This window comes from Dendropsophus ebraccatus, chromosome 13 (genome assembly GCF_027789765.1).
Source record: "Dendropsophus ebraccatus isolate aDenEbr1 chromosome 13, aDenEbr1.pat, whole genome shotgun sequence".
Classification (NCBI taxonomy): Eukaryota; Metazoa; Chordata; class Amphibia; order Anura; family Hylidae; genus Dendropsophus; species Dendropsophus ebraccatus.
Genome location: NC_091466.1, coordinates 73697940 through 73725044, shown reverse-complemented (window position 1 = coordinate 73725044; position 27105 = coordinate 73697940). Strand labels below are relative to the sequence as shown.

The 27105-nt window shown below is 46.1% G+C and overlaps 1 protein-coding gene across 4 annotated transcripts in view; it reads left to right on the top strand.

The window, feature by feature from the left end:
* The window catches only part of NUMB (NUMB endocytic adaptor protein), a 67930-nt gene that overhangs the window by 35640 nt on the left and 5185 nt on the right, over nucleotides 1–27105 (top strand). For 3 of the 4 annotated variants that reach the window (XM_069949313.1, XM_069949310.1, XM_069949311.1), the window contains exons 3-8: nucleotides 6915–7057; nucleotides 12611–12685; nucleotides 20960–20992; nucleotides 24144–24218; nucleotides 24624–24764; nucleotides 26067–26271. In XM_069949313.1, coding sequence (XP_069805414.1) covers nucleotides 6932–7057; nucleotides 12611–12685; nucleotides 20960–20992; nucleotides 24144–24218; nucleotides 24624–24764; nucleotides 26067–26271 — 655 coding nt within the window. In that variant the 5' untranslated portion in view covers nucleotides 6915–6931. The remainder of the gene's footprint in view (nucleotides 1–6914; nucleotides 7058–12610; nucleotides 12686–20959; nucleotides 20993–24143; nucleotides 24219–24623; nucleotides 24765–26066; nucleotides 26272–27105) is intronic. The other variant, XM_069949312.1, reaches the window with a different exon arrangement.

The following is a 27105-nucleotide window of genomic DNA, read 5'->3' as shown; positions in this document are numbered from 1 at the left end:
CTAATTCTGGAGCGTCTTGGCATAGAACTGTGTTGTGTTATTCCTTCTGGAAATTTACTATAGGGACACCTACACACATTAAAGGGGTACTCTGGCCTTTTAAGCTTTTTACTATAGTGCTACTGCTGCATAGAAATCCTATTCTAACCCCCCCTTGGAGTTCTCCCCTGAATGCTCCTTGCCCTTACTTCTGAGACTGACCCATCTCTGCAGTGACAGCCTGCTCAGCCAATCACTTACTGCGGTGCTGTCCCACCTCAGTCAGTGATTGGCAGAGCGGGCTGTCACTGCAGAGACAAGTCAGTCTTGGAAGTAAGGGCCGGTAGCATTCAGCAGGACCTGAAGATGCTATAGGAGTACCCTGGGGGAGTGTTGTTAGTTAAGACGTATATCAAGAAGTATAAGTGGCTGCAATATGTTGGAACGTTTCAATGGCTGGAGTACCCCTTTAAGGAAGACTATAGAAGACTTAAGGTGGGAATTTTTGCCCGTTCACCCATAAGGTCAGATGTTCAATGAGCATTCCAGGCTCATAAGCTCCGTTCTAGTTCATCCCTAAGGTGTTGGATGAGGTTGAGGTGGGGGGTCAGACTCCTGCATTTTCTTATAGACCTAAGGGGTATCCACATGTTCTGTGCATGGTCCATAAATACGAACCATGTACAAACTACGACTCCCATCATGCATGGACAGGTATAATGGGAGTTGCAGTTTTGCAACAGCTGGAGAGCCAAGGTTCCTTAGCCCTGCAGTAGAGTTTTCATTGCATCATATGAGAAGACCAGGACTATAAATGATGCATGATGATCATGGGGGATCTATTACAGATTCTGCATTGACGCCTGGTTACACTTCAGCTCTGTACCTGGTGAGTCTTCTGCTTTTGGCCTACAGCCATTACCTCCGGAGCTGTAAGCATGGTGCTGACATTTTGACAAGGTAAATATTATTCTTGTGGGACTGAGTGCTTTAGCGGCTGCCATTGTTGTCAGGTTGCAGAGCAGTCGTCACTAATGGTGTCCTGTAACCTCTGGCACAAAAACTCACCATGTGCTGCTCTTTTCTTATACTTTGTATTAAAGACGTTTTTTTTTATTGCTTTTATTTGCTTTCCTACATTACTCCTGAATCCGGGAGGATGTAAAAGTAAATTACCAGGATAATGTGTTCTGCTCTGTGCGCTGGAATAGTCGTGGATTTATTGGTTACTCTTAAGAGGACTGATCAGAACCAGACAGGACATTGCAGGGCAGTGCAGAGGAAACGTGCAGCGTAGTCCTAAGGGTATGATCACACAGAGAGAGAGGAGGAAGCATGCAGCATAGCCCTAAGGGTATGATCACACAGAGAGAGAGGAGGAAGCATGCAGCATAGCCCTAAGGGTATGATCACACAGAGAGAGAGGAGGAAGCATGCAGCATAGCCCTAAGGGTATGATCACACAGAGAGAGAGGAGGAAGCATGCAGCATAGCCCTAAGGGTATGATCACAGAGATAGAGGAGGAAGCATGCAGCATAGCCCTAAGGGTATGATCACAGAGAGAGAGGAGGAAGCATGCAGCATAGCCCTAAGGGTATGATCACAGAGAGAGAGGAGGAAGCATGCAGCATAGCCCTAAGGGTATGATCACACAGAGAGGAGGACCTTGCATGATTTGCTGTGGATCTGCTGTAGATCAATTAAAAAATAGGCATACTTCTAGTGATAGGAGATAGATGGACGGGTAGGTAGGTGATAGGAGATGGATGGGTAGGTAGGTGATAGGAGATGGATGGGTAGGTAGGTGATGGGAGATGTATGCGTAGTGCATGGATGGGTAGGTTTGTGATGGGAGATGGATGGGTTGGTAGGTGATGGGGGATGGGTAGGTAGGTGATGGGAGATGGATGGATAGGTAGGTGATGGGAGATGGATGGGTTGGTAGGTGATGGGAGATGGATGGGTTGGTAGGGGATGGGAGATGGATGGGTAGGTAGGTGATGGGAGATGGATGGGTAGGTAGGTGATGGGAGATGGATGGGTTGGTAGGTGATGGGGGATGGATGGGTTGGTAGGTGATGGGAGATGGATGGGTTGGTAGGTGATGGGGGATGTATGGGTTGGTAGGTGATGGGAGATGGATGGGTAGGTAGGTGATGGGAGATGGATGGGTAGGTAGGTGATGGGAGATGGATGGGTAGGTAGGTGATGGGAGATGGATGGGTAGGTAGGTGATGGGGGATGGATAGATCTATGCAGAGTCATTGTGCTTTCTCATTTCGCTGTCTCTCTGGTAGATGGAAGTGCACTGGCATTTGCTCTTCTCTACTATTCCGTCAGACTCCAGTTAACTTTTACGACCTGTAATTGATGGGTCATGAAAACCGGATCCATAAATAAATAGATTTGCCCTTTTGTAATTAGAAAGGACAAAAAATACTGCACATCCTTAGAAAATCCAACCCCAGTTCCCCCCCCCCCCCCCCCGTAACAAATCTCATCATCTCCCGGGGTTTATGCATCCTTGCCCTTTGTGCGGTCAGAGTTGTGATGAGACTCCTGCACTGCCACAGTACTTCTATAGGTCTTGTTCTTCTATTGGTGAGGCCTATTAATACGAGCGCTGTTTTAAATTAAAAACAAAAAACAAAACATGGCTGCTTTCTTCTAGAAACAGCACTATCCCTGTCCATTATATTGCAACTTTGGTTTGTGCCACAAAATCTCATGCAACCTGTGAATAAGAGGGACACTGTTGTTGAAAGGAAGTAGCCATGTTTTTTCTAATTCTGGACAACCCCTTTTAAAGCGACTCTCTTTCTACAATCTGCCCTCCCCAAACCACTTGTACCTTCGGATACCTGCTTTTAATCCAAAATCTGTCCTGGGGTCCCTTCAGCAGGTGATGCAGTTATTGTCCTAAAAAAAACCTTTTAAACTTGCAGCCCCGTGCCAAATTGGTACAAGCGGTTTAGGGGGAGGGGCAGAGTTACCTTCATTTATAAGATCAGCTGTCGGCGGTGTATGGCCATAGTGAGCACTAACTTTTTGCTCACACTACTTATCTATAAAAAGAAATGCATCGTGTGCAAAATAATTTTTCCGCCATAGTCGCCCACATGTCCGCCTGTGTTATATGGCGGAGATTGGGACGTGACTTTTAGCATTATATACCGTCTCTTTACGAGCTAAATTTGGAGTGGAGAATCTTCTGTTCATCCGTAATTTACATAATAGAGCAGCCAGCTCCTTGGGAATAGTATTATTGTGATCTCTTATTAGCTCCGGAGCATTTAGTCTTTTTTTTTTTTTTTTTTTTTTTTTTTTTTGATGCTCGGGGCATATGAGCCATGTACATATTAACAACGCAGAGACGGGAGCGTTTTTATAGATATGGTAATCGCAGGGAAGAAGCACTGGAGCAAATAACTGACCCAGTTAATGATCACAACGTGGAAAATGTTCTGCGAGGACCGAATTCTGTGCGCAAGGTCAGCGTGCCGACAGTCCCTACCGGGCGGTCCTGATCGATACTGCAACGTGGTTTACATATTTAGAGGCGGCTGATGCGGCAGGCTATGAAGACTTTGTCTGGTCTCTACACCTATTACTATCTAGTCATCTAGTATTATTACCTGTTGCTTTTTTTTTTGCAGGAAACTGGTCCAGGAGCCGCAATGCGTTATTATATTCACATGTTCTAATGGATTGATCCTTGTTCTAATATTGGTGGTGTATCAGGAGGGATAGGCCATCTTTTTTTAGATCAGTCCAACTCCCAATTCCCCTCTCTGGTTATTGAGTATGTGTGTGTGTGTGTGTGTGTGTGTGTGTGTGTGTGTATATATATATATATATATATATATATATATATATATATATATATATATATATATATATATATATATATATATATATATTATTATTGCTGCCCTTTTGGTAATTATAATAAACATGTTATACTTACCTCTTCACACTCCCCCAGTGCCCCGATGTCCCCCATTGACTGCAGCTCTGCTACTTCTGAGACAAATTGGTCTTGGGAGTGATAGGTCACTCAGCCAATCACTGGCCCTGGGGCTGTCCTGTCTCAGCCAATGATTGGCTGGGCGGGCTGTACCTCCCAAGAAAAGTTTGTCTCTGAAGTAGCAGGGCCGCAGTCTGTGGAGAAGAAAGTCAATACTGCATCAGGACACCGGGGGAGTGTGGAGAAGTAAGCATAACATGTCTATTATGTTTACCAATAAGGCAGCAATGTATAATCTTTTTTTCTAAATATTAGAAATCTCCTTTGAATGGTCCATGTTGCTCAGATTAGAGCAGATGCCTCTTCAGTGTTCACATGTGCTACTTCCTACAACAGAGGTGTAACCGATGGGTTCCAGTACAAACTCCATTTTAAAATGCTGGGGGGGACATAACGGTAGTGTTATACTTACCCCCTCTGGCTGTGCCACAAATGCCTGTTTACAGGCTTGCGTATGCTCAGCTATCATTTCCTTTATGAATGGCAGCGGAAATTCAGAAGAAGAGGACAGCGAGTGGCCCGGAAAATGGCATTTGCCGGGGGCCAGGTGGGTAAGTATAACAGCACTGTCCCCGGCAGCATCATGAAATGGACATTTTACACTGGATAACCCCTTTAAGATCAACATATACCTAATATTTTTGATGGATGTATACTGTCAGTATAAAGCATATAAAACCCCTATTACATGGGCCGACCAGCAGGAGCAAGCGAGCACTGACCTGTCAGATCAACGCTTCCTTGTTCCTCGTTTCCTGCTCGCTGGCGGCGCTATTACACGCAACAACAGTGAGCGGCTAATGGGGGGGGGCTCCCCAGACAATCTTTAAATTGTCCGGGGAGCCCATAGGAGATCATTTTTCAACCTGTTGAAAGACATGGATCAGCCGACATGTTACAGTAGATATTACACCGAGTGATTATCGGCCATGACGACCTAATGTGGCCAATAAGTGCTTGGTGTTATAGGACCTTTATACTATCCATTGGCAACAGTCCACTGATATTATATGAAACAGTGGTCGGGCATTGTGCTTGGTGAGATAAGCCACTGCCAGTGCTGTCTGGCTGCAGTTTACCCCTCGCCGAACGTTCCTGTGTATGTAACGGGAGAGATAACGTTGGCTTGTAGTTATTGAAGGTTTATATTCACGTTTAGGGTAAGACCTATATGGCATAGTGCTAGTGGGAACCAGCAAAGTCCAATCACTGTTGAAAGAAAGTAGAAATTCAGCTAGAAAATCCCTTTTGTTCTGGAAGAGATAAGCAAGCCACTGTCAGAGCTCTGTGGCTGCGGCTTTCCACTCCCCATAGAGAACAAAGAAGCACACAGTTGTGCCAAACGTTCCTGTGTATGGAGAGGACTGAAGAAATAGCTGACAGCTGGTGTATGGCCCCCCTGGGTACTATTACATGAAGCGATTATCGTCCGTACTTGGCTGATTACGGCCACTCTGGCTGGTAATCGTTTCGTGTAATAGCTCATGCAAAAAGGCAACGATCAGCTGACATGCACAGTATCGGCTGATCGTTGCCATTCTGTACAAGCCAAAATCCCTGATGACGACAGTCTGCTGGCCGTCGCTCCGTGGCAGCAAACCGCTGCTCCCTTCTATGGTCCACCTGGACAATCTAAAGATCATCCGGGCAGCTACCTGTGGGTGTAATAGTAACAACAGCGAGCGCTGACATGAGGGGTCTCTACAGTCCCATACAGTGAATGAAGCGGCGACTGAGACATTCTGGTGATCCCAGTGGTCTGACCCCCAAGAGTAGGAAATATTATAATCATATTCATTCTGTCCATACATGTTGTTCTGACGAGAACATAAAGTTCACAATGTACACTATGACTCAAACCATCAATAAAAGACACGGAAAATACTTCAGATTGAAGCATAGTTTTTCATTTAGCTAAGTGTTGGCTCGGCCCGCCACCATGTGTGCCGTCCCAGCAGATCCTGGCTGGCCTTTTGGTGCGCTATTAGATCTTTGCTGACTTATGACAACAGATGACTGTGACTTGTTTTGTCCATAGCAAAATATCCTAGTGCAAGGATTTAAAGGCGTTGTCTATGATTGGGACACTGCAGCCCCCCCCCCCCCCCCCCCCACAGAGGCAATAAAGCATTACACATTTGAATAACTGGGTTTGCTGGGTCAGGGTCTTATGACTGGGTGCTCTCCGTCTATAAACTCAGTACGATGGTGGTGTATTGGAACGCTGGTTTTCAGTCGTCTGTAATGTAACATTTTTCACTTTTAGGGTGCATTCACACGTACAGGATCTGCAGCAGATTTGATGATGTGTTAAGTTATTTACTTATATTGAAATCAAATCTGCTGTATGCTGTGATACTGTGCCTATGCTATGGTACTATATGCCTATGCTATGGTACTATATGCCTATAGTATGTTACTATGCCATGGTACTATGCCTATACTATGGTATCTGTCTATACTATGTTACTATGCCTGTGCTGTGGTACTATATGCCTGTGCTGTGGTACTATATGCCTGTGCTGTGGTACTATATGCCTGTGCTGTGGTACTATATGCCTGTGCTGTGGTACTATATGCCTGTGCTGTGCTACTATATGCCTGTGCTGTGGTACTATATGCCTGTGCTGTGGTACTATATGCCTGTGCTGTGGTACTGTGCCTATGCTGTGGTACTATATGCCTATACTATGTTATTATGCCTGTGCTATGGTACTATGCCTGTGTTATGTTACTATGCCTGTGTTATGTTACTGTGCTGTGGTACTGTGCCTGTGCTGTGGTACTGTGCCTATGCTATGACACTATGCCTATGCTGTAGTACTATATGCCTGTGCCATGTTACTATGCTATGGTACTGTGCTTGTGCTATGAGTTCTTCAGATTTCGTTTTTTTCCCCCTTTCAGATTGTGAGGGTCAAAAAATGAACAAACTTCGTCAAAGTTTCCGGCGGAAGAAAGATGTGTATGTCCCGGAGGCCAGCCGACCCCACCAGTGGCAGACTGATGAGGAGTCTGTGCGGACTGGGAAATGTAGCTTTCAGGTTAAGGTAAGTTCTCCTTATTGGTTATCGGGGGTGATCTGAGTGTTCGGGGCCCTGACCGATGAGTACGAGTCGGCGACGCGTGTTCTCTCGCGTCACATGATTTGGACGGACGCATAATGTATGTGTGCTGGGAGAGTCTTTTTAAAACACATGGGCCATACATACCTAGTGACTGTCTAATGCAGGGGTGTCAGGGTACATCCTTCCAGCTGCTGCTAAACTACAATTCCCATCACGCCTGCACAGCCAAAGCTGTCCCCTACTCTAATATCTGGGGGTCATTAGATTCTTCCTCTCTCCCCTTTTCCTAAGCGGGTGTCAGGGCAAAGAATTTCTGAATGCAGAGTCATACCTTAAAGCTCCAAGGCTCATATGCGCACTCTATAATAGCCCTCACCCGTTACGTGCCGCATGGCGTCATGTGTGTTCAGAGGACCTTTTTGGCCCCGTTTGGGTTCCAGGAACCAGCTTTTCTGGTTACGCCCCTGATTAAAGGGAAACTATCAGAGGTCAGATAAATCTAACCTGCTGATATCTCTCTATTAAGCATGAGGTGCTGTAGATGAAGGTAAGTCTTACCTTCATCCTCGGCGCCATTCCCATGCAAGGTAATCCTGACCCTTGGGAGCGCTGCCCCGTCCCCAGAGCACTGATCCCCTGATATTCAATAGACCGTCAGGTGGTGAATTTTGGGGGTGGGGCAGTGCTCCAGACGGCCTAACTGGCCACAGGAAATATACCTTCCTCCTCCGCACCCTGTGCACAATAGGGGACTATCAGAAGGTTAGATTCGTTTAACCTGCTGATAGTTCTGCTTAGAGCCCTTGCACACTACAGAAATCGTGCGGCTAACTTGCTGCGGATTCCGTCTTCCCTCCCCCTCGCTCCCGCTTGAACATTTGGCCTTCCAATAAGCTTCATTATAGGCCCAGGTAGATCTAGCTGTCCGCCCAAAGAATTGACGTGACTACTTTTGGGCGGACGACGGAATCCACCTGACCATAGAATGGAGTCTATGGGACCGGCGGAACTTGGACGGCAGGGAGTGGAAGATGGAATCTGATAAAAGTAAGACGCCAATCGCAGCTCAAACCAGTTGTTTTCTTTCATTCTCATCTCTCTCTAGACCAGTGCTTCCCAACCTTTTTCACCTCGGGGCACCCCTTGGAAATTTCCTCGGGGCACCCCTACTAAATAATGTTCTACAAAATAAGAAAACGGTCATACAGTAACTCACAGGTGACGTCTTCTTTGATCTGAGGCGTCACGTTCCCTTTTCCTCTCCGTCCAGTCCTCCATGATGATTTCTTCCAGATACGTTTCATCCCCTCAGAACCTGCGAGACAAACAATTTAGGCTCCGCACATTTCTAGCAGCTTCCTTTCTTTTCTCCCTCCTGTCGGCTCCCAAAGTAACTGCGCTGCTTGGTGTAATGTGCAGTAAAGCGAGTAGGAATGTGGGATGCCCCCTGTATGTAGGATCCCCTGCTGTGCCCCCTGTATGTAGGATTCCCTGCTGTGCCCCCTGTATGTAGGATTCCCTGCTGTGCCCCCTGTATGTAGGATTCCCTGCTGTGCCCCCTGTATGTAGGATTCCCTGCTGTGCCCCCTGTATGTAGGATCCCCTGCTGTGCCCCCTGTATGTAGGATCCCCTGCTGTTCCCCCATGACCTAATAATTCCCCCAGAGGTGCCCCCATGAACTAATAATGCTGCCAGAGGTGCCCCCATGAGCTAATAATACCCCCAGAGGTGCCCCATGAGCTAATAATGCCCCCAGAGGTGCCCCCATGAGCTAATAATGCCCCCAGAGGTGCCCTCATGAGCTAATAATGCCCCCAGAGGTGCCCCCATGAGCTAATAATGCCCCCAGAGGTGCCCTCATGAGCTAATAATGCCCCCAGAGGTGCCCCCATGAGCTAATAATGCCCCCAGACGTGCCCCCATATACTAATGCCTCCAGAGGTGCCCCCCATATACTAATAATGCCCCCAGAGGTTCCCCCATGAGCTAATAATGCCCCCAGAGGTGCCCCATGAGCTAATAAAGCCCCCAGAGGTGCCCCCATATACTAATAGTGCCCCCATATACTAATAATGCCCCCAGAAGTGCCCCCTATGAACTAATAATGCCCCCAGAGGTGCCCCCTATGAACTAATAATGCCCCCAGAGGTGCCCCATGAGCTAATAATGCCCCCAGAGGTGCCCCCATGAGCTAATAATGCCCCCAGAGGTGCCCCCATGAGCTAATAATGCCCCCAGAGGTGCCCCATGAGCTAATAATACCCCCAGAGGTGCCCCCATGAACTAATAAAGCCCCCAGAGGTGCCCCCATATACTAATAATGCCCCCAGAGGTGCCCCTATGAACTAATAATGCCCCCAGAGGTTCCCCATGAGCTAATAATGCCCCCAGAGGTGCCCTCATGAGCTAATAATGCCCTCAGAGGTGCCCCATGAGCTAATAATGCCCTCAGAGGTGCCCCCATGAACTAATAATGCCCCCAGAGGTGCCCCCATATACTAATAATGCCTCCAGAGGTGCCCCCCATATACTAATAATGCCCCCAGAGGTTCCCCCATGAGCTAATAAAGCCCCCAGAGGTGCCCCATGAGCTAATAAAGCCCCCAGAGGTGCCCCCATATACTAATAATGCCCCCAGAGGTGCCCCCTATGAACTAATAATGCCCCCAGAGGTGCCCCCTATGAACTAATAATGCCCCCAGAGGTGCCCCCATGAACTAATAATGCCCCCAGAGGTGCCCCCATGAACTAATAATGCCCTCAGAGGTGGCCCCCATGAACTAATAATGCCCTCAGAGGTGGCCCCCATGAACTATTAATGCCCCCAGAGGTGGCCCCCATGAACTATTAATGCCCCCAGAGGTGGCCCCCATGAACTATTAATGCCCCCAGAGGTGGCCCCCATGAACTATTAATGCCCCCAGAGGTGCCCCCATGAACTAATAATGCCCCCAGAGGTTCCCCCATAAACTAATAAAGCCCCCAGAGGTTCCCCCATGAACTAATAATGCCCCCAGAGGTTCCCCCATGAACTAATAATGCCCCAGAGGTTCCCCCATGAACTAATAATGCCCCCAGAGGTGCCCCCCGTATACTAATAATGCCCCTAGAGGTGCCCCCATATAATAATGATCGCAGAGGTGCCCCCATATACTAATAATGATCCCAGAGGTTCCCCCATGAACTAATAAAGCCCCCAGAGGTTCCCCCATGAGCTAATAATGTCCCCAGAGGTGCCCCCCATATACTAAGGCCCTTAGAGGTTCTCCCATGAACTAATAATGCCCACAGAGGTGCCCCCATATACTAATAATGCCCCTAGAGGTGCCCCCATATACTAATAATGCCCCCAGAGGTGCCCCCCGTATACTAATAATGCCCCTAGAGGTGCCCCCATATAATAATAATGATCCCAGAGGTGCCCCCATACACTAATAATGCCCCCTGCTCTGCCCCTAAAAAAAACAAACATCCTACTCACCTAATCCGCACTGTGGCTGCAGGCAGAAGCTTTCCTCCTCCTCTTCTGGCTCCATCTTGCGAGCCGAAGGGACGGGACCTCCGGCAGGCGTGATGACGTCACATCATCACGCCTGCCGGAGAGGTCACATCCCGGCCTCCCATAGGCTGCTGGCATGAAGTGCTGACACTTCCTGCTCCTACATTATGCTCACTGTGCGGGCGGAACATCAAAGTAATCTGTGCATCCCGAGAAGCTGCGCAGCCGCAGCTTCTCGGGATGCTTAAAGTGACAGCGCACATTTCCAACCGGGATCCCGCGGCACCCCGGCCGGGTTCTCCCGGCACACCAGTGTGCCGCGGCACCCCGGTTGGGAAACTCTGTTCTAGACAATGCTGCTATAAGGAATTGGTACATGTGATATCCTCCCATGATTTCCCCCTGTTCATGACTGGGTAATACACGTATCCCTTGCAGAAATGACTGCTTATGTAACCGTACGCTGGGATTTGTTGTGTTACGACAAGTTAATTTTCACCCCCGCTATAAGTGTATCCCCAGCCGTCTGCCATAATATATTTCTATTGGAAATCACGGCAGGAATTTGCTCTTCAATTCTAAATAATTTTTCGAGACGATGCTAGTGTTATGTGAGAATTAGAGGCTGCTGTGTGTCGGCGCAGTCAGAGTGGGATCGTGATGGATTTGCCGTTTCCTGCCTTTTACAGCCGGTGATTTCACAACGGGAAACTTCATGTGGGTGAAAGTTAGAGATGCCTCAAATGCCAGATCAGTATATACAGCGGCCTAGTGCTCTTGGGTGTATACACATCCCTTTAAAAGGGAAGTCCAGCAAAAATTTTTACTAAAGTATTGTATTGCCCCCCCCCCCCCCAAAGGCTATACAAATCACCAATATACACTTATTACGGGAAATGCTTATAAAGTTTTTTTCCCTGCACTTACTACTGCATCAAGGCTTCACTTCCTGGGTAACATGGTGATGTCACTTCCTGGGTAACATGGTGATGTCACTTCCTGGGTAACATGGTGATGTCACTTCCTGGATAACATGGTGATGTCACTTGCTGGGTAACATGGTGAAGTCATGACCCGACTCCCAGAGCTGTGCGGGCTGTGGCTGCTGGAGAGGATGATGGCAGAGGGATGTTCAGTGTTCCTCCAAAGCCATCATCCTCTCCAGCAGCCACAGCCCGCACAGCTCTGGGAGTCGGGTCATGACTTCACCACGTTATCCAGGAAGTGACATCACCACGTTATCCAGGAAGTGACATCTCCCTGTTTTCCAGGAAGTGACATCTCCCTGTTTTCCAGGAAGTGACATCTCCCTGTTTTCCAGGAAGTGACATCTCCCTGTTTTCCAGGAAGTGACATCTCCCTGTTTTCCAGGAAGTGACATCTCCCTGTTTTCCAGGAAGTGACATCTCCCTGTTTTCCAGGAAGTGACATCTCCCTGTTTTCCAGGAAGTGACATCTCCCTGTTTTCCAGGAAGTGACATCTCCCTGTTTTCCAGGAAGTGACATCTCCCTGTTTTCCAGGAAGTGACATCTCCCTGTTTTCCAGGAAGTGACATCTCCCTGTTTTCCAGGAAGTGACATCTCCCTGTTTTCCAGGAAGTGACATCTCCCTGTTTTCCAGGAAGTGACATCTCCCTGTTTTCCAGGAAGTGACATCTCCCTGTTTTCCAGGAAGTGACATCTCCCTGTTTTCCAGGAAGTGACGCCTTAATACAGTAGTAAGTGCAAGGAAAAAAAACAGTGTATGTGCATTTCCCATAATAAGTGTATAGTGGTGATTTGTATAACTTTTGGGGGGCAATACAATACTTACAATACACTAAAATTTTCACCGGACTTCTCCTTTAATAGCAACGATAACCCAGAAATCCCAGGTGTATGGCCACCACAGAATAGGCAGGGGGAATGACATCACTGAACGTTGGCTCTTCAGCTGTTGCAGAACTACAATTCCCACCATGCCTGGACAGCCAAAGTGAATTGGCCTTTCCCAGCGATGTACGTTCATTTTGTTTTCTCTCCTTTGTTTCTTTAGTACCTGGGACACGTGGAGGTGGATGAGTCTCGCGGCATGCACATATGTGAAGATGCGGTTAAAAGACTAAAATCCGTATGTATTCTTATTGCTCTACACATAAGACTGTCCGCATACAGTGTCTGTATAACCTCATGAGTAGTGATGTTAGTGAGTGAAATATGCCCGCGCCGCCCCCCCCCCCCCAATAATCTCGAGTGCACATGCCCTCTGCCTCCCCCAATTGTCTGTGTACAGAGACAGCCAGGCACTGGCAGGGTACATGCTCGTCCACTGTTCCTATTCAAACGAGACTTAGGATCTCATTCTCAAGATTGATCGTAAAGGGTCCCATGACTGCACACTTCTCCCCTGCTAAATAAAAAACCAGGGTGGAGTGGCAGTGTGCTTGGATGACAGCCGTTCCATTCCTTCTCTGTGGAACAGAAGTTAGACAATTAGTAGGACAAAACCCCTTTAGGACACGGACAAACCAATAGAAGTCTATGGGGCTGTCCATAATTTGTGGACATTCGTAACGTCCACAAAGTACCAACCCTTGAAGGAGAAGTCTTGCAAATTTCTAAAATCTGGTAGGGGTAATTTGATCAGTAGTGGGATGGACTGGCCGCTCAGCCAATCAGTGACTGGCACAGGCATGGGGAGGGATAAGTTTCTACTTGTAATCCATTTCCCCGCTACCGGATTGTAAAATTGGACAGACCTCTCCTTTAATACTAGCTAATGACATCAACCAATAAGGTATTTGACTCCCTAAATCTTTATAACATTTTCATCTATGAAGAGCGATTCCATTTATGACCGCTCCTTCAGGAATGCTGCTCTACGCTGTCCTCCATACATCCTGCATGCTGCTCTACGCTCTCCTCCATACATCCTGAATGCTGCTCTACCCTCTCCTCCATACATCCTGCATGCTGCTCTACGCTCTCCCCCATACATCCTGCATGCTGCTCTACCTTCTCCCCCATACATCCTAAATGCTGCTCTACCTTCTCCTCTATACATCCTGCATGCTGCTCTACCTTCTCCTCCATACATCCTGAATGCTGCTCTACGCTCTCCTCCATACGTCCTGCATGCTGCTCTACCCTCTCCTCCATACATCCTGAATGCTGCTCTACGCTCTCCTCCATACGTCCTGCATGCTGCTCTACCCTCTCCCCCATACATCCTGCATGCTGCTCTACGCTCTCCTCCATACATCCTGAATGCTGCTCTACGCTCTCCTCCATACATCCTGAATGCTGCTCTACCCTCTCCCCCATACATCCTGCATGCTGCTCTACCTTCTCCTCCATACATCCTGAATGCTGCTCTACGCTCTCCTCCATACATCCTGAATGCTGCTCTACCCTCTCCCCCATACATCCTGCATGCTGCTCTACCTTCTCCTCTATACATCCTGAATGCTGCTCTACCCTCTCCTCCATACATCCTGAATGCTGCTCTACGCTCTCCTCCATACATCCTGAATGCTGCTCTACGCTCTCCTCCATACATCCTGAATGCTGCTCTACGCTCTCCTCTATACATCCTGAATGCTGCTCTACCCTCTCCCCCATACATCCTGAATGCTGCTCTACGCTCTCCTCCATACATCCTGAATGCTGCTCTACGCTCTCCTCCATACATCCTGAATGCTGCTCTACCTTCTCCTCCATACATCCTGAATGCTGCTCTACGCTCTCCTCCATACATCCTGAATGCTGCTCTACCCTCTCCTCCATACATCCTGAATGCTGCTCTACCCTCTCCCCCATAAATCCTGAATGCTGCTCTACGCTCTCCTCCATACATCCTGAATGCTGCTCTACCTTCTCCCCCATACATCCTGCATGCTGCTCTACCTTCTCCTCCATACATCCTGCATGCTGCTCTACCTTCTCCTCTATACATCCTGCATGCTGCTCTACCTTCTCCTCTATACATCCTGCATGCTGCTCTACCTTCTCCTCCATACATCCTGCATGCTGCTCTACCTTCTCCTCTATACATCCTGCATGCTGCTCTACCTTCTCCTCCATACATCCTGCATGCTGCTCTACCTTCTCCTCCATACATCCTGAATGCTGCTCTACCTTCTCCTCTATACATCCTGCATGCTGCTCTACCTTCTCCTCCATACATCCTGAATGCTGCTCTACGCTCTCCTCCATACATCCTGAATGCTGCTCTACCCTCTCCTCCATACATCCTGAATGCTGCTCTACCCTCTCCTCCATACATCCTGAATGCTGCTCTACCTTCTCCTCTATACATCCTGCATGCTGCTCTACCTTCTCCTCCATACATCCTGCATGCTGCTCTACCTTCTCCTCCATACATCCTGCATGCTGCTCTACCTTCTCCTCCATACATCCTGCATGCTGCTCTACCTTCTCCTCCATACATCCTGAATGCTGCTCTACCTTCTCCTCTATACATCCTGCATGCTGCTCTACCTTCTCCTCCATACATCCTGAATGCTGCTCTACGCTCTCCTCCATACATCCTGAATGCTGCTCTACCCTCTCCTCCATACATACCGAATGCTGCTCTACCCTCTCCCCCATAAATCCTGAATGCTGCTCTACGCTCTCCTCTATACATCCTGCATGCTGCTCTACCTTCTCCTCCATACATCCTGCATGCTGCTCTACCTTCTCCTCCATACATCCTGAATGCTGCTCTACCTTCTCCTCTATACATCCTGCATGCTGCTCTACCTTCTCCTCCATACATCCTGAATGCTGCTCTACGCTCTCCTCCATACATCCTGAATGCTGCTCTACCCTCTCCTCCATACATCCTGAATGCTGCTCTACCCTCTCCCCCATAAATCCTGAATGCTGCTCTACGCTCTCCTCCATACATCCTGAATGCTGCTCTACCTTCTCCTCCATACATCCTGCATGCTGCTCTACCTTCTCCTCTATACATCCTGCATGCTGCTCTACCTTCTCCTCCATACATCCTGAATGCTGCTCTACGCTTTCCTCTATACATCCTGCATGCTGCTCTACCTTCTCCTCCATACATCCTGAATGCTGCTCTACGCTCTCCTCCATACATCCTGAATGCTGCTCTACCCTCTCCTCCTTACATCCTGCATGCTGCTCTACCTTCTCCCCCATACATCCTAAATGCTGCTTTACCCTCTCCCCCATACATCCTGAATGCTGCTCTACGCTTTCCTCTATACATCCTGCATGCTGCTCTATGTTCTCCTCTATACATCCTGAATGCTGCTCTACCCTCTCCTCCATACATCCTGAATGCTGCTCTACCCTCTCCTCCATACATCCTGAATGCTGCTCTACGCTCTCCTCCATACATCCTGAATGCTGCTCTACCCTCTCCCCCATACATACCGAATGCTGCTCTACCCTCTCCCCCATACATACCGAATGCTGCTCTACGCTCTCCTCCATACATCCTGAATGCTGCTCTACCCTCTCCCCCATACATCCTGAATGCTGCTCTACGCTCTCCTCCATACATCCTGAATGCTGCTCTACCCTCTCCTCCATACATCCTGAATGCTGCTCTACGCTCTCTTCCATACATCCTGAATGCTGCTCTACGCTCTCCTCCATACATCCTGAATGCTGCTCTACCCTCTCCTCCATACATCCTGAATGCTGCTCTACGCTCTCCTCCATACATCCTGAATGCTGCTCTACCCTCTCCTCCATACATCCTGAATGCTGCTCTACCCTCTCCTCCATACATCCTGAATGCTGCTCTACGCTTTCCTCTATACATCCTGCATGCTGCTCTATGTTCTCCTCTATACATCCTGAATGCTGCTCTACGCTCTCCTCCATACATCCTGAATGCTGCTCTACGCTCTCCTCCATACATCCTGAATGCTGCTCTACGCTCTCCTCCATACGTCCTGAATGCTGCTCTACGCTCTCCTCCATACATCCTGAATGCTGCTCTACGCTCTCCTCCATACATCCCGAATGCTACTTGTGCACTGCAAACATATTTTAACTTTCTGCCCTATAAAATGCTAAAAATGTGAACCTTGAAAACTATTTCCTCTCCTCGCCCCTTTGTCTACCTCTCCTATAAATCTACGTTTCACAGACACCTGCATTTATTTCTTTTCATCCACACCTCCGCCGGTGCACATGGGCCAAATAGCATCACATAGGCAGCAGACTCTGAACTCTCAGACCTTGTTTGTTACCCTGTGATGTCATTCTGAAGGACAGCGCTGATGTCACTGCTGGTTCTAGGATTACACTGTGTCTCTTTTGTTCTCACCATGTGCTTTGCCCCCTTGATGTACATGTCTTCTATGCTTAATATGTTTAATATATTTTTTTCTTTTAGCAGGTTTAAAAAAAAAATTAGAATCATAATTAACTTTATTTAAAGTGTTTTTTTTTTACATATTACAATTAACAAGTGTAGTTCCTCCTGTGGAGATAATCAGCCTTGCATGAGCACTTGTCTCTTCTCACCCCCTGCTGGAGTGGTTTGGAAGTGCATCTCCCTTTAACACTGGCTGCTGTTCTTGGCCGTAATATTAACGTCTTACTGTCACCCTGAGATCGGGAATGTGTGCTGAGACGTCCTTACCGTCTGCTCGCTGCAGGGCTGACTGTGGAGGAGCGTGATGAATTGGAGGCTTGTTGAACTTGGCAGCAGAAGGCTCGTCCTTTCTCATTAGTCGTGGCCTCACACTGATTCATGACATACATTATATCCTCCGTGTATATAGAAACCGCTCATTTCGGAGACCGTCACGTACTTGATGCCGTTCAAGCGGCAATGAGAATTAATCCTTTAGAAAAAGAGAGGAAAGAAAAAAAAAAAAAAAAGCACTGCATGATTTCCTGAAAGCAGCGCTGTACTATATTACCAGTGCACGGCAGTAATGGCCGCTGCGAGATATATATATAGTTTATTTAGTCTATTGGTACAGAACGGGACAGCTGAAAGTGTCACTGTCGTTTACATTTTTTGCAGAAATGAATAGTACAGGCGATTTTAAGAAACTTTGTAATTGTGTGTATTAGCTGAACAATGCATGAAAAAGCAGTTTGAAGTTCTCCCCCCTGTCTTCATTGTTTTCTATGGAGAGGGGAGGGGTGGAGGGAGATGAGGCAAAAAAACAGGACATCAAAGAGTTAATTTACAGCTACATCATCTGGTTATCTCCTCCGAAGTCAGCACTGACCTCTGAATATGTCTGTCACACAGGTCCCACTGTGTAATCCTTTGTTCTCTGCTCTCTGCTGGTGACTAATCCCCCTCCTCCCCCCCCCCCCCCCCCCTCCGCTCTCCATAGGTTACACAGGGCTCGACTGATGTAAAAGAGTGGAGATTTCCTGATAATGAGCAGTGAATGAGAGAGAGGAGGGAAAGGGTGGGGGCTGGGGAAAGGCTTTTTGAATGCAGATAATGGCATATTTGCCTAATAATAAACACAATTACAAAGTTTCTTAAAATTGTCTGTACTATTGATTTCTGCAACAAAAAAATAAAAATAAAAAATGACAGTGACGCTTTGAGAGGTCTCGTTTCTGGTGTCAATGTTGCAGTACCTTCTTTGAGCTGCAGGGGTGCTAGGCCACGGTTACTCTGTGTTACTCGTCCACAGCAGCAGGAATTGCAATTGATAAGAGTCACAGGTAGGCCAAAAAGTTAACTCCTAAGGTTAGGGTTGCACTTGCATTGTACTTTATATACATTGGTACAGAGGAGTTAAAAAAAAAAAGAAAAGGTTCTCAGCAGATCCATTACGTGTTTGCCATCCGGTGGATCCAGTTGGCTGTATTTTTTGATTGAGGCACCAAACCAAGGATGCAATATGGATATTAACTCATCCTAAACTGGAGATTTCCTCTTATTACAGAAGGAGGGGAAAAAAACTACACCCAGACAGGTGGAAAATGGAGAAACTGGAGGTACTGCCCCCATTGTGCAGCATGGTCGGGATCGGGCTTGGGTTATGCAGTTGCCTACTCAATGGTTGCAGTGGTGTCCCAACCCCGATCCTGGAAGTGCTGCACAGTGAGACCAGGAGCTCCACGACAGCAATGGCGGTAGTGACGGGTAGCTGTATTATTCCTCTGTTTTCCACCCCCTGGGGCGTAAAGTAAATTTCCAGTATACTCCTTAAAACTGGTACAACTGATGGTACAACTATAGAGGTTTTTATTATAAATATAGATACATTTTTCTAAATTACTTCCTTTATCCATTCCGGACATAAGTATCTGTATGGAGCGCCCGTGGTCGGCGCCTCCTAGCTGCTCAGAACTAAGCAGTAAGAGACTGAGTGTCCTCCTCTTCCTCCATAGCCAACGTGACACCCAGCACCATAGGATTTTACATGGCGTGGTCTCTGGAGATGGAGCAGGATGCTCAGATTCCTAATGCATAGTTATAACTTGGCGTGAGTGCAGACTCTGTACAACCTGCACTATAATCACTTTTCCAGGTACGCTTTTTAGCCCAGTATGAATTATGGGAACATATAAATTCAAATCGAATAATTAGTGAGTAATCCCATCAAAGAATTGTGTAAGTATAAAGGGGTCTATGAAAAAACTACCTGCATGGGGTTCACACTTCTCAAATCCATAATGTGTATAGTCACAAGGCTGCGGTGCAGAGACTACAGGCAGCATGAAATGTGTTCATTCTGCACAGGGATTTAGCCAGATAGAGATGTTGAGGTATATAAGGCCTGAGGGGAGCAGGCAGGGAGACCTTTAGCCCCAGTAATACTGTTGTAACCGATAGTAAGTATTACTATGACGGCTGAGGGATTAGGTGTCTGAGGTTGTGGCTTCCCTATTGTTGAGGTTGCTGAAAACCAGCTATTCCAATTACAGAACTGACATATGATGGATGCCTCTAAGGTCTTTGCAGGTGAAAGTTTAAGAGCTGGGCTTAGATTTTTTTATTTTTTTTTAAGAAAAAAACATTTAAAAAAAAAATCTGCCTAAAAACAACAACACTTGTCATCATGAGTTGCCTTTTGTTCCTAGCAACCCTGGAGAAGACTGGAATACATTTTTACATGAAGACTCACTCACAGGGGTTGTTCACCCAAAAAATTTTTCTTTCGAATCAGCTAGTGCCAAAGTCTTGTAATTTACTCATATTTAAAAAAAAAAAATCTGTTGTCTTCCAGTACTTATCAGCTGCTTTATGTCCTGCAGGAAGTAATGTAATTTCCCCAGTGTGACACAGCACTCTTTGCTGTCACCTCTGTCCATGTCAGGAACTGATTTTCTATGTGGATTTGCTGCTGCTCTGGACAGTTCCTGACATGGACAGAGGTGGCAGCAGTAAGCACTGTGTCAGACTGGAAAGAATACACCACTGTCTGCTGGACATACAGCAGCTGATAAGTGCAGGAAAACGCCCAATTTTTTTATGAACCACCCCTTTAAGGTATCAGGAGTTAAGAAGGATTAAAGAGAAGATATCACTTTGTAGCCTTAGAAACACTGTTCATCGTTCACAAAGGGACAATCCCATTATAATCCAGACTGACAATCCTTCTGCTGCCTTGTTTCACCATGTGGTTGGTTGGTTAGTTCCCCCCCCCCCCCAAAAAAAAAAAAATTCTTCTTTTTTTTTGTTTCCTTTCAACCAGTAACTTGGTAGAACCATTTATTTCAGCAATGCTGTAAAAACTATGGCTGCAACTTAATGGGAACCTGTCATCCCTTTAATGCTGCCCGAACCACAAGTCATCAAAGTACCTACCATAGCTTGATTGATCCTTCTCTATACCCAAACTGGAAGAGCTCTAGCAATCATGGTTGGTGGGAAGAAGTTATAGTTCGTCCCTATGACATATGGTTCGGGCAGCATGAAAACTATGACCGGTTCACTTTAAGCTGTACATTACAATTAAAAAAAAAAAACAATTCTTTAGCCCAGGTTCCCCATGAACATGGTCACACCCGTTCACATGTATTGTAGTGTAACTTGTGCTGTCCAATCTGCACCTAACATCCGGACTCCCCTTCGAGACTGGGTTCACGTGTAGTATTTTGGTCGGTATTTGGAATCCTACCGAAATGCCAAGTTGCTCATTGCAAAGGAATGAATTCTGAGATTTGTTTTCTCTTGTTGCATAGGAAATAACAGGGTGACATTTATTAGATTTTTTTTTTTATTTTATTTTTTATATTCTTTTGGCTGACACCTCTTTAACCCCTTCTTTCCTAAGCATGGACTCGGGGAGCGATGTCATCCGCTTGCTCCTTTTTTGTATAGCGCTTACTAATACTGGCTGCTGTTTGATGCATGTTGATTTTTACAACCTTGAGAGATTTGTAGCTTCCGGCAATAATAGTGCTCGACTTGTCCCCTCCCCTGTTCCTCCAGGAAAGGAAATTCTTCAAAGGCTTCTTTGCAAAAGTAAGTCCAATGCCATTTGTGGTTAAATTTATAAGGAGTTACACACTGGTCGTAATCGGGCACTGTACCTAGCAGTTTGGGCCTTCACTTTGTGATTCCTGTAGTGTAACCTTCCAAGTTTTCAAAATTTCCCCCAATTTTTTTAAGTTTTTATTATACCTAAAAGGATGGGCAAGGAGCCGCCATATTACGGGTAGATGAGATTCATCCATGATCCATTTTATTCACCCTGCTATTGATATAGGACCTTGATGGATCAGGATTGCCTGTAATGGTGCAAACCTAAATCCCATAGTCTTATGTTCTGAGTAGAAATTTTATTGGACGATACCTGGGTGGTGTCTTCGATTTTGTTCTATAACTTCGTTGTGAGAACCGATTCTGCACCTTGTGTCCTGTGCGGTGCTTAGCTGCCGTCTATCGGCTGTCATCCTCTGAACGATAATATATTTTATTGGGGTGTGTTCACATGTTTAGGACTTTAATTGCAATGTGGTTGGATACCAAGCCAGGAATTGATGTTAAAAAAATAAATAAAAAAAAAGGGTTACCTTTATAGTAGGGATGGTCCGAACCTGGTTCGGACGGAGTTTGTACGAACCCAAACCCTCCGCAATGATTACCGCTGTCTGCCCGCTCCGTGCAGCGGGCGGATCCAGCGGGAGGAACGCCTGGAAAACTGGGATACAGCCTATGGCCATGGCTGTATCCCAGTTTTCCAGGCGTTCCTCCCGCTGGATCCGCCCGCTGCACGGAGCTGGCAGACAGCGGGAATCCGATGCCGAGCGTTCGGGTTCAGCCAAACCCGAACCTTGGCGGGTTCGGACCATCCCTACTTTATACCTATGTCTGCCATTTATGGCCTGTTCCTGGATTTGTATTTGTATTAACTCAAGGCAGAAAAAAAATACTTTCCTATAGGTCTTTATTAAAATGTTTGCCTAGTTTCTCTTCTACTGCCTCCTTGTATGCACAGAAACAGCTCTTATGTCTCTTCTCCTGAACAAACTTTTAAAGTGACTTATGACCTGATCTAAGATCAACTTCACTCTTGGTATAAATCAGCTTTAAACGTTCATTCAGGAGAGGCGAAAATAAGGGTTGGAGACTGAGCCCTGATCCAGCGCTTAGAGGAGGCAGTAAAAGAGAAACTAAGCAAAATCTTTAGTACAAATCTTGCTGATCTACTTCCTTAAACTGGTGAATTCGGGATCACGGAACCCCCTGTAACACTTGTTGAGTATCAATCACTGCTCATCCATTAAATTAGCTAGATACGTGGCGATGCGTATAATCACTACAGCTTCTTGGAATCTCTTTCTGCCGTGATCTGAGAAGAAATCAAATCAGCCCGGGGTTCTTGCCTTGAGTTGACAAAAATTGTACAATTTGTACATATGATTATACTTGCTGGGTACAAAATCTGGGGTTTTGCCTACATTGGCATAAGATCCGCTGTGTCTGCAGGAATTCCAGGGCAGGACATCCTACTACAGCTATGGTGACGGCTCTTGTTTTCACTGTCAAAATGGCATCTAGGTATCAGGTTTTTTTGCGGGGGGAAACCGCTATATAGTTTATATGAAAGTATAATTTACTGTGTAACTTTTTATATGCGTAACAGTGCACAATTTAGCTCTGGAAAATGAACCCTGTATGTCAATCAAGCAAGTCAGGAAAGGGTGGGGGAGGGAGGAGGCATGCATCCAGCAGCTTAGCACGGCCTCTGACACTTGAGCGCTAACAGATTCCCTTCGAATCTGAAAAAAATCTCAACCAGATGCTCACAAATCCATATAAAGTATGCATCCGCAGCTCCTCAATCGTTGTGTTGAATCCGCTGCACATTTATTTAAAAAAAAAAAAAAAATTCTGTTGACTTTTAAAGTGTTCCTGTCGTAAAATCATCATGGAGACTTGTCAAAAGTTTAGATTGGTCCGGGTCAGAGTGTTCAGACTTGTACCAATCAGGAGAACGAGTGGGGAGAGGACTGCGCTGAGTTAGAAAAAAAATGTCGGCCTCCTTAGAGCTCCATTATAAGTCTGACTTTTTTTTTCCATCCTGTTCCATCCTCCTAGATAAAGAGGGGATGTGCTGCCGACAGTGGTGGAAGTGAATACTACCCAATAAATTGTTTGGGCGGCTGTTCGCTCCCATTAAGTCGCCTGCCAAATGGGTCCTTTGACCGGCACGTGTATCGGGCAGCTATCTGTAAGTGGAAAGGAACTCTTAGCTACCTTATACACCAGGGATGGGGAACCTTGGCTCTCCAGCTGTTGCAAAACTACAATTCCCATCATGCCTGGACAGCCAAAGCGTTAGCATAATGGAAATTGTAGTTTTGCAACAGCTGGAGGGCTGAAGGTTCCCTATACCTATTATACATTATGGGAGACGTTCATCCATACGTCTCCCACAGGATCACTAGGTAGCATTTTAATCGTGTCCATCATGTACAAACACTAGAAATTTTTTTTTTTTTTAAAGTTATTCGGATATGGACAACAACCTTTTTGGACCTGTATCGGTGCACTGATACCTGTTGATTGTAATAATTCCAATGGGAAGACAAAGCTGTCTACTGAAACCGATGGGTGTCCTGCACGCTCAGAGATTGACGGGCATTGTGATTGCGTGACACCGCCCCCCCCTGGTGGATACTTCTATTACTTCAGGCCCAGGATCTGGACACCTCTTGAAAGTTTTGGAAAAGCTCCTTGTTCTGTTCAAAGTTTCTTTTGCCTAAATGCCATTTTACAGTGTGGTACCAAGATTTTATTTATAGCTAAAGGTACCAGTGCAGTAACTCCTTATTCATGTGTGCCAGTCTCCTAAGTCTTGGTAGATTCTCCCATCCAGGTAAAGAATTTTGATGCAGAATTCTTTGCGCTCTCAAGTGTCCGTCGTATTTCTTCATATTCCATCTATGTATACCCTGTTGGACGGTTGCTCTTCACCTTCTTCGCAGTGCTTTTATCGGCCTCTCTTCTGCTTTGGTGAATGAATTGGCATGGATCTTGGCTTCTAGAGGTTTTACTAGATTTACTTTGCTTACTTTGTTTCATTTCAGGTCTACAGCCCAAAAAAAAAAGAAAAAAATTACTTATACCGTGTTTTTAAGACCTTTTTTTTCTTTCCATCATCTTTAAGAGTGGCAAGAAAGCGATCAAGGCGGTCCTGTGGGTTTCGGCAGATGGACTTCGAGTTGTGGATGAGAAAACAAAGGTATGAAGTAGGGCTTGTCGATAAATCAAATTAATTCCATTAATTCGCCTAGAATTAGTGAATCGATTTTCAATTGTTTTGAAAATCGTGAATTTGCGCTCCAACCTGTAGGGGGAGCAGTGGTGCCTGCCCGCTCCCACCTACAAGATGACTGCTGGCCGTCCGCCCGCCTGCAGATACTCGCACCTACGCGACGTTGACGACCGCTCTATTCCCGTTTGCACCCACCCACAAGATCATTGCCAGCCGGCCCATGTGCAACAGTTTCGTGTGGTGCGGTGAAATAAGCTGCCACCAAAAATAGTCCATCAGGGAACTCCCCGACCCACCACATTATTTGTATGTAGCGTCTAACATTGTTAGTGCTATATGTATATGGACTGGTTGGTTTATCTTCTCCTGCAGGATCTTCTAGTAGACCAAACAATAGAAAAAGTGTCCTTCTGTGCCCCAGATAGAAACTTTGACCGGGCATTCTCTTACATATGTCGTGACGGAACAACGAGGAGATGGATCTGCCATTGCTTCATGGCTGTGAAAGACACGGTCTGTATTTTTGAAGATTTCTTTTTGTTCACCTAGTACGCTGTGGAGGGTTTATATGGACGTTGCATGAAACTTTAGGGGTTCTGTATGGTGCGTTTTTGATGGAATATCAATCTGCATCTCTGTTCTTGCCACCGAAAATACCGATGATCAAAAAGTAGAGACTAGTGGGGGGGGGGGGGAAGATTTCAATTATTTAGAACCTTGATAAGACCCTGTTAAGGAAACATGGTCACAAAAAAGAAAATGTTGACGTGTTGGAGAGATATTTAAAAAAAAAAAAAAAAAGAGAGGAAAAATTGGCAGCACCTCTATGACTCTGTTCACACTGCAAGTTGCACGCTGCATGTGGCTGAAGTAAAGACAAAAAAACAAAGTGCAACAGCAACCTACAGGTCCAAGTGCTTACCATACATACTCCTAATAAAAATAGATATTAGAATATAGGATTTTGCAAACTATTTGACACGTTAAGGTGTCCTCAGAGACATGGTCCCTACTCTAGCTTTCTCACACTAGCAATGGCCTCTTAACTTTTCTCTTAAACTATGGCTGTTTGTAAACTATAGAATATATATATATATATATATATATATATATATATATATATATATATATATATATATATATATATATTATAATATAACTATTTCATTTTATTTTTTGATTGTCCCAATTACCTCTGGCAACTGCAAGATAAGTGAGGGGCCACAAACGGGACTACATCTAGGGGACATTTCAGATGGGAGCACTCCTTTTAACACTGATTTAATGCTGACAGGTTAAAGGGGTACAAGTGGCAGAAAGTTATATAGATTTGTAATTTACTTTATTTCAAAATGACCACTCTTCCAGTACTTATCAGCTGCTGTATGTCCTGCAGGAAGTGGTGTATTCTTTCCAGTCTGACACAGTGCTCTCTGCTGCCCCCTCTGTCCATGTCAGGAACTGTCCAGAGCAGCAAATCCCCATAGAAAACCGCTCCTGCTCTGGACAGTTCCTGACATGGACAGAGGGGGCAGCAGAGAGCACTGTGTCAGACTAGAAAGAATAAACCACTTCCTGCAGGACATACAGCAACTGGTAAGTACTAAAATAATTGACATTTTTTTAAGAGAAGTAAATTACAAATCTCTATAACTTACTGACACCAGTTTATTTGAAATAATTTTTGCCGGAGTTCCCCTTTAAATGCATCTTATCTATGACTTTATATGCCATATTGGCCTCCATGGACACTGCCGGTACGCGCTTCTAACTTGGAACGTTTCCGTTACTTTCTTGGTGTCTCACACATAACAGGGCGAGAGGCTGAGCCACGCTGTTGGATGCGCTTTTGCCGCCTGCCTGGAGAGAAAACAGAAGCGAGAGAAGGAGTGCGGAGTCACTGCCACCTTTGATGCCAGCAGGACCACCTTCACGAGGGAGGGCTCCTTCAGGGTAACCACTGCCACCGAACAGGCCGAGAGGGAAGAAGTCATGAAACAGATACAGGATTCCAAGAAAGGTGCACTAATACTATCCGGAGATTTCCAGTACTTTCAGAGGATGTAATGGCCACTTGTTATGCATTACACAAACTTCTCTAAAGTTTTGATTGGTCCTTGTCTGGGCGTCCAGACCCCCACCGATCGGTATATAGCTCCCTGCCTATACGCTCTTACTTAATTGTCTATGGAGACCATCCCCTGCAGTGAGACCAAGATCGAGTGCTGCTCCCGTCTATATTGAGTGATTGTCTCTCATCTGAACCCCCAGACCCGACCGTTTTTAATGGGACTCTGTAAGTAGGTCCTATATCAGGGTAACATAAACTAACGACAGAGAAGCTGAACAGAATGATGTATCACTTACCTTGTTCTGTGCAGCTGATCCAGAGATCTCCTCCTGAATAACATGGACAATAAGTAGTCCTCTCTATGTGCATGAGCTCAGTAGTTCTGGATATTCATGAGAAGCAGAAAACTCCACCCACCAACTACTGATTGGCAGTTATCTATCCATGCTGTGTATAGGAAGTAAACTGTCAATCAGCAGCTGGAGGGCGGGGGGAGGGGTGTGGCAAGAATCCCATTCTCCTGCATATTAGGAGAACGGCTGAACAGAATGATGTAAGTAATACACCGATCTGTTCAGCATTTCTGTCACTAGTTTATGCTGCTCTCATTTAAGGCGGAATAAACCTAGTGACAGATTCCCTTTAAAATAAACATTGTTATACAACACCGGCTTTATAGGGGTTTAACCCTCCTCAAGGCTTCTGTAGAGTGTCCATATTTATGGGAAGTTTTCTGCAGAATTATGTGAATCGAGCGGCAGTACATATATTTGACTGTCTTTT